The sequence below is a fragment of the Equus przewalskii genome, chromosome 23, assembly GCF_037783145.1.
Source record: "Equus przewalskii isolate Varuska chromosome 23, EquPr2, whole genome shotgun sequence".
Taxonomy (NCBI): domain Eukaryota; kingdom Metazoa; phylum Chordata; class Mammalia; order Perissodactyla; family Equidae; genus Equus; species Equus przewalskii.
Genome location: NC_091853.1, coordinates 22798691 through 22811597, shown reverse-complemented (window position 1 = coordinate 22811597; position 12907 = coordinate 22798691). Strand labels below are relative to the sequence as shown.

The window sequence follows — 12907 nt, the reverse complement described above, 5'->3', positions numbered from 1 at the left end:
GACCAAACAGAATAACCTGATTTTCTAGCTACTCCCCCCACCAAAAACAAAAATCAAATCTGACAACACTGGGCATTCATTTTTGCACTGTCACAACTGGCTGGCGTCAAGGGGCAGACACTCTTTAGACGGCAGTTCACCACAGCCGCCACTAGAGGACGCCTCTCTCACTGACAATGCTTCCCTGGTCCCTGAAGGCACCTGAGTTTGCAACTCCTGCTTTGTGACCCAGAGACTAGCTCTTTAAAAATATAAATTTTAACCTTTTTTAGAACAAGTTAGATGTGGTTATGGCAGTAGATGGGGAAAAGGGATTAAATAAATTCTCAAGCTCTTATTTGGCCAGTTATCTCTAATTTGCTTAAGATCTAAAATTGATAAATAGAGATAGTAAGACAAAAATCCATCAGTATTGGTTGAGATATCTGATCCCAAGCCAGCTCATCATTGCTGCAGAAAGAGGTAAATGCTAATTTCAAAAAAGATATATTTCGTTAATTTCACACTGATACATTTAGATAGCTCCTTCAGGCTTTCCTATTACATTAACTTGGTATTTTTAAATATCTCAAATTATATCATATTGAAGCCTGGTATGTTAAAAACCGCTTCAACATAAACTGTTAATTCAAATGTTTATTGGTCATGAATTTTATAAATGAAGAATCATGAGATTTCTATGTTACTTCGTCTTAATCTTTTCCAAGACAGATGAGAAATTCCATAACTGATAAATTTAGATTCTGATAACGAGAAAAACTCAACCAAAAATGATTCTCATAAATAGAATCTAATCACCAAAATATAAATTTATCATCTAAATCTAGAAAACTATTTTTGTAGCTACTGGAAGTACATATTTAATCTGACAGATTATAAAGTACTGATACCTGGACATTGGTAATCAGATGATAAACATTCACTAGGTTTAACTCCTATCCAATAAAAGTAATTTTTAAACAGTTCTTTCAATACCAATAATTCTCAATAAGAAAAAAATGCCAATTTTTAAAAGCACAAATAGCAATTGTATTTATTCAGATATTTATCTTAATTACTGCCACATCTACTAATTTTGAGCAGTAAGTTAAAGATTATATGCTTTTTATTCTCTACTCTCCTTTTCCAACGAGTAATCCTGGAATTCTGAAAGTCTGTTAAGAGCAGCTGAAGAGATGAATATGCATTTAATTAAAATACGAAGAAAGACAGGTGATGATTAACTATTTCAAGTTTTATCCAAATTTAGCAGAGGTTCTTAATGGAAATGCTACTTTTTATTAAAAAAATAACATTTATTATTCATCTGATTATAATACCAAAACAGGCTCCTGGCAGGATATACGGAAATTTATAAAAAAAGAAAACAAAAATAAGATGATATCTTACCACCCAGACACAATATTTTGAAATGTATCCTTCTAGTCTTTTTTCTATTCCATAAATACAAATATTTGGTTTTTTATTTTATTTATTTATTTTTTTGAGGAAGATTAGCCCTGAGCTGGCATCTGTCGCCAATCCTTCTTTTTGCTGAGGAAGACTGGCCCTCAGCTAACATCTGTACCCATCTTCCTCTACTTTATATGTGGGACGCCTGCCACAGCATGGCTTGACAAGTGGTGCATAGGTCCACACCCAGGATCCAAACTGGTGAACCCCGGGCCACCGAAGTAGAACGTGCAAACTTAACTGCTGTGCCACTGGGCTGGCCCCAAAATACTTGTTTTTTTAAATCTGTAATTCATATAAGATATTATGTAACCTATTTCCAAACATATTTCTAAAATATATCTGCTAAAAACTGATATAGTATTTCATTGTATGATCATATTTATCTAAGCACATTGATTGGAATTTAGGTTGCTACTAATTTTTTTATTATAACATTACAACTAGCATTTTTACAAATAAATATCAGTACACATTGCTAATTCCGTAGGATAAATTCTGGGAAGTGGATTTTCTAGGTCAAAGGGATGCACATATTTACAAAATACATATTACCAAAATGTCCTCCAGAAAGTAACACTACTTTTGATATCAGTCAATAAAGGGGATACTATACATTTTTAGAGACAGTAAGCAAGCAAGTCAAACACAGTAATAAAACCATATCAACATTTCATCCATAAGAAAAATTACTGTTCTGTAAGATAATAGTGTAGGATATGACACTCCAAATAGGTTAAAATTGGTTTGAACTCAAGTTACTGTCTTTGTCAAACTGTGCAAGGCTCTAATGCCAAAAAGCTAAACTTGAGAAGACAACAAGCAAGCAGCAATTTAGTATTAGGGCTGTATATGTTTCGGGAAGGCTCTTCAGTGTACACAGCTTCTGCCCTCAGCGAAGGCTTCCTCAACCATTCTAATCTACACTGATTCCGTCCTTTGGGAAACTCCTATTTCATTTACAGTTAATGCCAACATTTGTACTTAACTTTACTGTTTTACCTACTTAGTTTTGTTTCCCCAACATGATGTAAACTCTCTTAGAAAACACATCTTGCCATTTACATTTTTCTGTATTACTTAGTGTTTATATATATATTGATGAATTATTCCTTCAAAATCTCTTCGTCGGAAGCCAAATTATTCAAAGGTCTATGCTTACTTTGACTGTGCAGAAAAGTTTGCAGCAGCAAAAACAGCAGCTTCAACTTCTACATTATCATGTGAATCCAGGCTCTGACGAATACTATGATGAGCATTCTTCCTCTCGGGAATTATTGATGCCAGACTTCCCAACATCCTACAGAAATAGAGAAACCCAAGAAAATGGAAATATAATAAGCTCAAGATCAAGAAAGGAAGAAGCAAAAGCAAAGCTAGATTACCAAAACTAAAGTTTGTAGGTAATTCCGTAATTCTCAGGCCAATACAGCATCAACTTGAGAAATCAAGCAGTGACTCAAATTCTAAACACTTTTCCATACTTTAATATGTCAGAAAAACTACGAAGGCTTTATCCAACACGAGCAAAACTTTAAAAAATCACCTTGAAGCGCATCCCAGGTACCAAACAGAGACCAGAAATGAAACTTTTAAATGATTAAAGCACGAAAATATCAATTTTCCAATGTTGTATAAAGAAATCCATTTTAGTAAAGCATTAAGAGTACATTTTGCTATCAAGCAGATTCACAAAGCAAAAAAAGCAAGACTTTTCAGTCTTTTTTCCCACATCACTAAATATTGGTACCATGATTTTCAAATCTCTCCTCAACATCAAGAGAACAGGGGTAGAGGACGTCCCCTGGAGCTCATATCAGAATCTGCAAGAGTGAGGAAGGTAGAGTTTAGTCTACTTTATAATAAAATTATAAATTTGGAAAAGGAAAAAGATCTGTTGTTTGTAATAGAAACTGCAGAAAGTAAGGCTTGAAAAATCTTTTCAGCAGAAAGGTATGCATTTTAGAAGGCTGCAAAACACTGCAATAAACAAGAGAGTTCCACCGATGACAACCTTCCTCAAAGTAATGTCCTAAGTAATCTTCCAACTTGATATGTCTTCACCTAACTATCTTATGGAGATAATCAACTGGACCTAAGTATTAGTGCTCTTATAAATAAGATACTAAAATGGGCTAAATACGTCATTTATACTCAGTTTGAAAAGAAAGTTTTGAAATTACTTAGATGAGTTATTTTTCAAAAAAAAACAAATGGCTTTTTTTTTATTTATACAAGAAAAAGACTAGGCTAATACCGATATATCTTGATTAATAGTTTGTTATTATGCAATACAAAAGGGCAAAAAAGCATAATCCCATTGGTCACTACTTTGTCAAAACATTTCTGGTAATATTATAAATAATATGTAGCACTACATTTCAAATATCATGAATATCTTCTAGTTTCTTCTTCCATTTGTTGTTCTATTTAATTTATTTTTTTATTGCAGTAAGACTGGCTTATAACATTACATAGTTTTCAGAAGCACATCATAATGTATTCCAAATTCTGTGTAGATTACATCATTTGTTGTTTTAATTTATAAGTCTAAAGTAATGGGTAAACAGTAAAATATCATTAGAATATTTTCTCTTCCCTATTCTCTCTCCTCTTTAAGTTATTCTGACTCTAAAACTGCTTAGTATTTGAAAGGCATCACCTGTTGCTTTTCTTCACGTGTTTAATACATTCTTCTAGAAAGCAAGTTCCTTGAGGTCAGAGTTCCCATTTTAATCTACCTTCTTTAAAACATACTACACCAAACTTTCTATTCAATGAGTACTTAATTCATTGAATACTTAAAATGTTGATGAAAGACATACTCAATGTTGATCTATCATTTATCAGCCCCATCTTTTCTTTGTAGACTTTGTTTTCCTCCTTAACAGACTCCTTTTTCTTAGTACTAGTATAATACTTCTCAATGAAAAAGCACATTCCTATAAAACATTAAGATCCTTTCTGTATCATATCTTTTTCTTTATAAAAAACAGTATTGTAGTCAAATATTTCACTATGGAAGGAATGAAAATACAATCACTTGTATGCTCAATACCTTTTCAAAGATGCATTTTAATAGTTGGGTTCTTTACATTTCTATGGTGATTTTAAAACCATTTTTGGGCACATTTTTGCATTTTACCATAGAGGAAATAAGTGAATCTGTTAAGGAAGGTATTAGTTTTCTCGTTTAACATCAAGGAAAGTGATTTATTACATGTCAGCTCATTAGAATGTGATTTGGGACTGGGAACAATTCTACCTCTGCACACGAGCTGAACCTCTCTTTAATTGACTAGGCCACTCCTTCCCAAACAGGGTTTCAAAAAGCTAACATAACTTTTAAATTACAAAAGTAATTACTGATTTTTCCCCTTTTAAAGCAGAACATTTTGAAGACCTCATAGTACAAACTGAAAGCAGCTGTACCGAGGTTAGTGGCTACAACATTAATAAGCAGCGACTTGGTCTTACACTGTCAGCATCTGGGGTGGTTTTGACAGTTACACAGTTTGAAACTGTTTTTATTCTGAGGCATATATTATTTAATTTATACTTACAGACAGAAAACATAAGAAACAATGATATTGAAATATAAGTTAATGAAGAGCATAAAAATGGCAGTAATTCTGTTCATGGCTTTCAGCCCCTGAAAGAAGTTTTTATCTATTTTTAAATATGATTTGTAAAACATCTATCTGACAAAGGATTGGTTATCTAGAATACAGAAAGAACTCTTACAACTCTATAATAAAAGGACAAATAATGTAATAAAATCTAAACAATCTAATGAAAGAAAACGGGCAAAAGATTAGAACAGATACTTCCCAAAAGAAGTATGGTCAAAAGGCACAGGAAAAAGTGCTCAACATCATTACCCTCAGAGAAATGAAAATCAAAACCACACACACCCATTAGAATGGCTAAAATTTAAAAGACTGACAACACCAAAGGTTGCCAAAGGTGTGATGCAACCAGAACTCTCGTACATTGTTGATGGGAATATAAAATGGTTAAAACCATTTTGGAAAAAGGTTTGTCAGTTTCTTATAAAACTAAATATACACCTACCCTATGATTCAGCAATTTCTTTCTGAAGTATGTATTTGCCAAGAAGGAAAGCATGTTCACAAGAAGTCTTGTACAAAAATGTTCATAGCAGCTTTACTTATAATAGCTCCAAATTAGAAACAGTCTAGGTGTTCATCAATAAAAGAACAGATAAATAAACTGTTATAGTTACACAACGGAAAACTACTCATCAATAAAAAAGAACGAATTACTGACATACAACAGGGATTAATCTCAAAAACACTGAGTGAAAGAAGCCTTACACAAAAGGATACCTACTGTGTGATTCCACTTCTATGGAGCTGGAAAATAGACAAAAACTTATCTATGATGGGAAAAATTAGGAAAAATGGTGGTCTCTCAAGACATGGATCAGGGAACCCACTAGGAAGGGGCATAAGGGAACTTTCTGGAGTGATGGTAACTTCTATATCTTGATAGGAGCTGGGGGTTACCGGAGGCATTTGTCAATACTCAGCAAATGTACATACAAGATTTGTACATTTCATTGTAAGTAAATTTGAAATTAAAAAACCCTATAGACAACCCTGTAAACAAACTGAACTCTACTTAATGATATACATGCTAAAGTATTTAGGGGGAAGTGTACTATCTTCAATTTACGATGAAATGTATTAAAAAAAATAAGATAGACTGATGAATGGATAGAGGGATGGACAGATATGTGATAAACCAAATTTAATAAAAGATCAATAGTAGAATCTAGTGGGGGGCATTCAAGTGTTCACTGTAAAACTCTTTCATCTTTGCTCTACTGCTAAAATTTTGTCACAATGTTGGAATAATGTTTTGAAATGTTGGGAAAAAAATTTTAACCTATATTTTAATATACTTAGCCCCAAACCAAACATGTCATTTAAAATTTTTGAAGACAAATCATGCTGTTTCTTACATAATTAATTTAAAGTAGTAAATGATACAGTGTTTATTACTTGTTTACTGGCAAAATTAAAGTTTAATTTACACTTTTTTTTTTTAAAGATTTTATTTTTTTCCTTTTTCTCCTCAAAGCCCCCCGGTACATAGTTGTATATTCTTCGTTGTGGGTCCTTCTAGTTGTGGCATGTGGGACGCTGCCTCAGCTTGGTTGATGAGCAGTGCCATGTCCGCGCCCAGGATTCGAACCAATGAAACACTGGGCCGCCTGCAGTGGAGTGCGCGAACTTAACCACTCGGCCACGGGGCCAGCCCCTAATTTACACTTTTTAAAAGATTGTATTTTAAATACTTTATAATGTATACTACATTTAGATACATTTACATGTATCTAAATAATACATTTAGATAATATACTAAATTAAAAAATACTTTTTACTTTAAGTCATTTTCTTACTTATGCAAAAATTATGAAATCATGAAAAAAATTTCCAAGGCTATTCAAAAATGTTATATTCTAGTTAAAGGGGCTCCATACTCTCATATTGTGTTGATACTGTCTAGAACATTAGTTTTGAGTTGTTACAAATATACCTTTTGTTTAGGCCTTTGATATTTACTTTACAAATTTGTAAACTTCATAAAACTATTTGATCACCTCTTATTCCCATATCTTCCAGCTTTATTTTTTCTCTTCCTAATTGAGTACCTACACCGAGAATGTTTTCAAAACAGATCCCTATTTGACAAACTATCTAAGGCCTTCTGTATCTGAGAATCTTTTTATTGTACTATGTTTTAAATGGCAATTGGACTCTATAAAATTTTCAGTTCAAATTTCTTTTCCTCTAATACTTTTTGCATCAAGTGCTATTATTGAAAAATACAATTTCAATCTGATTTTTTTTTCCTTTAAAGTGATCTTTATCAATCAATGAATCTTTTCTTTCTGGAAGCTTTCTAGAAATCTCTGATTTGCGGCCGGCCCTGTGGCCGAGTGGTTAAGTTTGCGCACTCCGTTGCAGGGCCCCAGTTTCGCTGGTTTGGATCCTGGTGCGGACATGGCACCGCTCATCAGGCCATGCTGAGGTGGGGTCCCACGTGCCACAACTAGAAGGACCCACTACTAAAATATACAACTATGTACTGGGGGGATTTGTGGAGAAAAAGCAGAAAGAAAAAAACAAAAGATTGGCAACAGTTGTTAGCTCAGGTGCCAATGTTCAAAACAAAAAAAGAAATCTTTGGTTTTAATGATAGCAACAGTGCCTCAAAGGAAGAACTGAGGAAAAGCTCAGTTGCCATGACTTGGAAAAGGGCAAGCATGCAAAATGAATGGAATATTCAAACTAGCTCTACATTATTTATGAAATTCATTCCATCACTTAAATTCTATTATTTATCTTTCTTATTGTTGTCTTCTGATCAAAAAAATAACCTATACTTGTGTAAAACAAGTCAAACATTACAAAACCACATGGAAAAGTCTCTTGTAATCCATAGCCCTACGAGCCCTGGCAAAAACAATCACTGTTAACAGTATATATTCCTCCACATTTTTTCTGAGCCTATATAAACACATATATTAGTGTCACTACAAAAATGAGCTAACAAAATGGATATCACTTGACTACTTGTTTTTTTTTAACTTTATCTCTTTCTATGTTAATACACAGACTTACTTCATTCTTTAAAAGTTATACAGTAGGTCCATAAATTAACTATTCTTAAATCGGTACCTGATTTTTCCCCAATTTTTCACTTTTTACAAAAATGATACTATGATCATCTATACACATATATTCACCAACTTTTAAAAATGATTTATAGAAAAAATTCCTGTAAGTGAATGTGCTGAACCAAAAGGTAAGAACATCTTAAATGTAAATTCTGTTCTGTTACATACAGTTTTTAAAAGATAAAATCAATTAACTGACTAAAATACAACACTGCACACAATTTAATCACTCAAAAGACAAAGGAATGACAAAGCACTTAATTCTGAACAAGAGGGAAGAACTGGTTCCTGACGTCAAAAAAATGGAAACTTAGGGAAGAAGGGACATCCTAGACTTCATGGTTAAAAAGAGGACTGTCTGGGGGGCTGGCCCCGTGGCCGAGTGGTTACGTTCGCGCGCTCCGCTGCAGGCGGCCCAGTGTTTCGTTGGTTCGAATCCTGGGCGCGGACATGGCACTGCTCATCAAACCACGCTGAGGCAGTGTCCCACATGCCACAGCTAGAGGAACCCACAACGAAGAATACACAACTATGTACCGGGGGGCTTTGGGGAGAAAAGGAAAAAATAAAATCTTTAAAAAAAGAGGACTGTCTGGGCAGGGCAAGTCGGAAATGAGCCCTATAATTTAGGAAAGTGAATTTCAAAAATCCAAAAATTATACATCTGATTCCATAGACGGCAAACCTAAACAGAGACTATGGCTCAAGCTGGACATAGGCTTACAAAATGAAATTCTAACAAAATTAAAAAATTTTTTTCTAATGCCAAGAAAGAAAAGGAAAGGTTGAACAAACTACAATGGTTATATCTGGCATTCTCCAAGGAGATCAAACATAGTTATTGCATACAAAAATGAGCACATAACTAAGGACGAACAGAGAAAAGTGACATAAAACACTAAGAACAAGGTCAGATGGGTAAAACCTCAAAATGAGCTGACACTACGCTATATTCAGATCCAAGTTATTGGATCAGAACACCTACCTACAAAGAGGAATGTTTCAAACACAAGTTAGGCAACAATTTACAACCAAAACAGTATCTTAGGTGGTAACTGCAAAGCATTTACAGATTGGGATGGTAACCATATTTCTGCATTGAGTCTTAGTTGAAAAAAACAAAAATAAACTCCTAATTTAAAAAGTAAATATACTGCCTTTTTGGGTACACAATCACAACTCAAAGAACCTTGTGGTTATTCATTAAAGCAAAAGAATATACCGGAGTGTGATGGCTCTTGCTACAGGATCATTACTATGAATCACAGAGAAAATTCTCTTCACAAATTCATCCACATTTAGAATCTTCTCCAAATGCTTCTCACTTTGTTGAGTAACTTTGAGAACACAGAGTCTCAGAAAATTGTTTCTATGAAAAACCAGAGAGAAAATAAATTAGAGCACTTGAGGAAAGCAACATTTGATCAGGAATCAAAGCAACATTAATGATATTAAATTTTAGCAATAGGCCAATTTTTTCAATCTTATTATTTGTCTCATTAGTAAGCATTAAGGTCTATACCCGAGGTGAGTCCTAAGCCTAAGCAGTCAGCAATGCCTGCAGTCCTGCACCAAAGGCCCTGCATCAAAATGGCAGTGACATAAAGAGAAGCCCTGGAACTGAACTAAACCTCCTCAATCATATTATAACCAAGGCCAAGAAGTCAGGTGGCCCTCCTCCTCTCTCAAGTTAAGTCTACAACATCTCTTCTCCTTCAAGTCTGATTTGGTGCATGGATAAGCACATGAATGCATGAAGAATGGTGGAAAGAAGTGGGAGAGGGACTGGGGAGGAGAAAAAAAGAAATAGGTATTTATTCAGTGCTTACATGTTTCAGGCACTTCACAGTCAATGTAATCTTATGTTATAAAATAAGCTATTAAATTAAATCAGAAATTTCTCAAAACAGTATGTGCAAAGTCACAGATATTTCCAAAATATACAATAATATATTAAGGTGGTGTTAATGTGATTTATCCTGTTCCCCTCAAAAATAAGTACTCTCTGACTTATACTCTTCATTTTTGCTTAAAATGCCATTAAATGTCACATCAAAAAGCGTTGCAAACTGCCATGTGCATCCACTAAAATGGTATCTAGCCATGTGGAAGTCCTAAAAGGCAAGAAGAATAAAGACCACAATATAAAACAAAGAACTATGGACAAAGTGCTTTAGGATGCTGAGGCTTTATAAAGACTTACCCAACTCTGAAAACATCAGCTAACTTCAGGAATGCAGAATTGATGAGAATAGGGAATGGATACTTTTGAAAGAGCCTGGGAAAGCGAACAACTGCCTCACACTGTTCACCAAGTTTGCCAGATCTTAAACCTATGGAAAGCATAAAAAAGGGAAGAATACCTTACAAATTTGTGGCTGTAATAAGGCAAAAAGAGCAAACACCAACAAAGTATTACACAGTAAAATTATTTACACAGTAAAATAATGATCATTCTTAACAATTCTTAACAATTAGGTAAAGTACAGTTATAACTCATTATCTTCCTAAAAATAAAAATGGCATATGAAACAGTCATTTGGTAAACTGCCAGTTTTAGATAGAGAATAATGAAAAAGAAACTATTTTTTTAAAAAGGTTGAGTTAATTAAGAATATTCAGGGTCATAAAATAAATCTCAAACAAACTTAAAAGGACTGAAATCATACTATGTGTTCTCTGACGATAATGGAATTAAAATATAAATCAGTAAGAAAAATATCTAGACCATTCCAAAATATTTGGAAATTAAACAACACATTTATAAATAACCCATGGGTGAAAGAAGAAATCAGAAATGATTTAGAAAAATATCTTGAACAGAATGAAAATGAAAGTATAGTCTGTGGGATGTAGCTAATGCAGTGCTTCAAGGAACATTTATAACATTAAATGCTTATATCAGCAAAGAAGAAAGGTCTCAAATCAATGATCTAACAAAGGAGCCAAGATAATGCAGTGTGAAAGGACACTCTTTTTAACAAATGATTCTGGAACAACTGGATATCCATAAGCAAAAAAAAAAGAGAATCCTTAATTTGCACCATATACAAAAACTAACTCAAAATGAACCATCAACCTAAATGTAAGAGCTAAAATTATAAACCGTATAAAAGAAAACATAAAGGAAATCTTTATGAGCTTGAGTTAAGCAAACAATTCTTAGATAAAACACAAAAAGCACAAACTATAAAATAAAAAAGTGATAAGTTGAACTCCATCAAAATTAAAAACTTCAGTGCTCTTCAAAAGATACTGTTAAGACAATGAGAAGACAAGCCACATACTGGAAGAAAATATTTACAGAACATGTATCTGATAAAGGACTTCATCCATAGTTCTTATACCTCAATAATAAGACAACCTAATTTTTTAAATAGGCAAGATTTGAAGAGAAATTTCATTAAAGAGGAAATATGGATAGCAAAATAAGCACATGAACAGATTCTCAACACTGCTAGTCATTAGGCAAATATAAATTAAAAACCACAATAAGACACCACTACACATCCACCAGAATGGCAAAAAAACTTAAAAAGACTGACAATACCAAGTGCTAATGAGAATACGGAGCAACTATAACTCTCATGCATTGCTGGTGGGAATGCAAAACTATACAGTTCTTTGGAAAACAGTTTGGCCTTTTCCTATAAAGGTAAACATACACTTCCTATACACTCAGCAACCCTACTTCTAAATATTTATCCTGGTGATGTCTATACAAAGATCTGCATGCAAAGTCTCAGAGTAGCTTTATCCATAATAGCCCCAAACTGGAAACAACCCAAATGACCATCAACTATTTGTGAATGAATAAACAAATTGTGGTATATCCATACAATGGAGTGCTATACAGCAATAAAAAGGAACCAATTACTGATTCATGCAACAACATGGGTGGATCTCAAAATCATGCTAAGTGAAAGAAGACAGACCCCAAAGACTGTATACTGTATGACTCTATTCTATGATATTCAGAAAAAGGCAAAACTATGGGGACAGAAAACAGATCAGTGGTTGCCAGGAGGTGGAAAGAGGGGATTGACTACAAAGGGGCACAAGGAAAGTTTTGGGGCTGAAGGAAATGTTCTATGTCTTGACCGTGGTAGTGGTTTCATATGACTGGATACAGTTGGTGAATTTTACTATATACAAATTATACCTAAATAAATCTAACTTTAAAAATAAAAAACCCACCAACAAACAAAAAGAGTTAATGTTCAATCCTTAAAAAGAATTCACTAAGAATGAATATCTTGGGTGGCCCAGTGGTTAAATTTGCACACTCCGCTTTGACTAATAACAATTTAGCAATAAGCCCAGGCTGAGGCAGTATAGTACCCATCTTGCTTGCTCTAGGCCAATTTCAACTTCAGGATAAGCCAAGCACCTGAAAATGGGCGCCCAGGACAGTCAGATCTTGTTCTGATGGGTTATCCACTTTATTTCTGTTGCTAGCTACAACCAAATTGAGGAAGAATGCCCTATCACAAGACCAATGATCATAAGAATGCCACTGTAAGACCAGAGATTAAGCTGAAGGGATGTGATTGCTGTTTCTAAATTTTACTTTCTATTCTCTTACCAAAGAAACAGAGATCTCTTCCGTTTCAGCACCTGGAGTCAAACAGTGCTTAATTCAGTTGCAACATGTAGGCAGACTAGGGAGAACTAAAATTGGTTGTCTGTAAACTGCTTATTCATTTAAAATTCATTTGAAGCAGTGAAACTCATTATTCTAAACTT

The 12907-nt window shown here is 33.9% G+C and overlaps 1 protein-coding gene across 1 annotated transcript in view; it reads right to left on the bottom strand.

The window, feature by feature from the left end:
* Positions 1–12907, bottom strand: part of INTS7 (integrator complex subunit 7) — a 90918-nt gene that overhangs the window by 69175 nt on the left and 8836 nt on the right. The window contains exons 2-4 of the mRNA XM_008521699.2: positions 10365–10494; positions 9384–9530; positions 2615–2752 (exon numbers count right to left, since the gene is read on the bottom strand). Coding sequence (XP_008519921.2) covers positions 2615–2752; positions 9384–9530; positions 10365–10494 — 415 coding nt within the window. The remainder of the gene's footprint in view (positions 1–2614; positions 2753–9383; positions 9531–10364; positions 10495–12907) is intronic.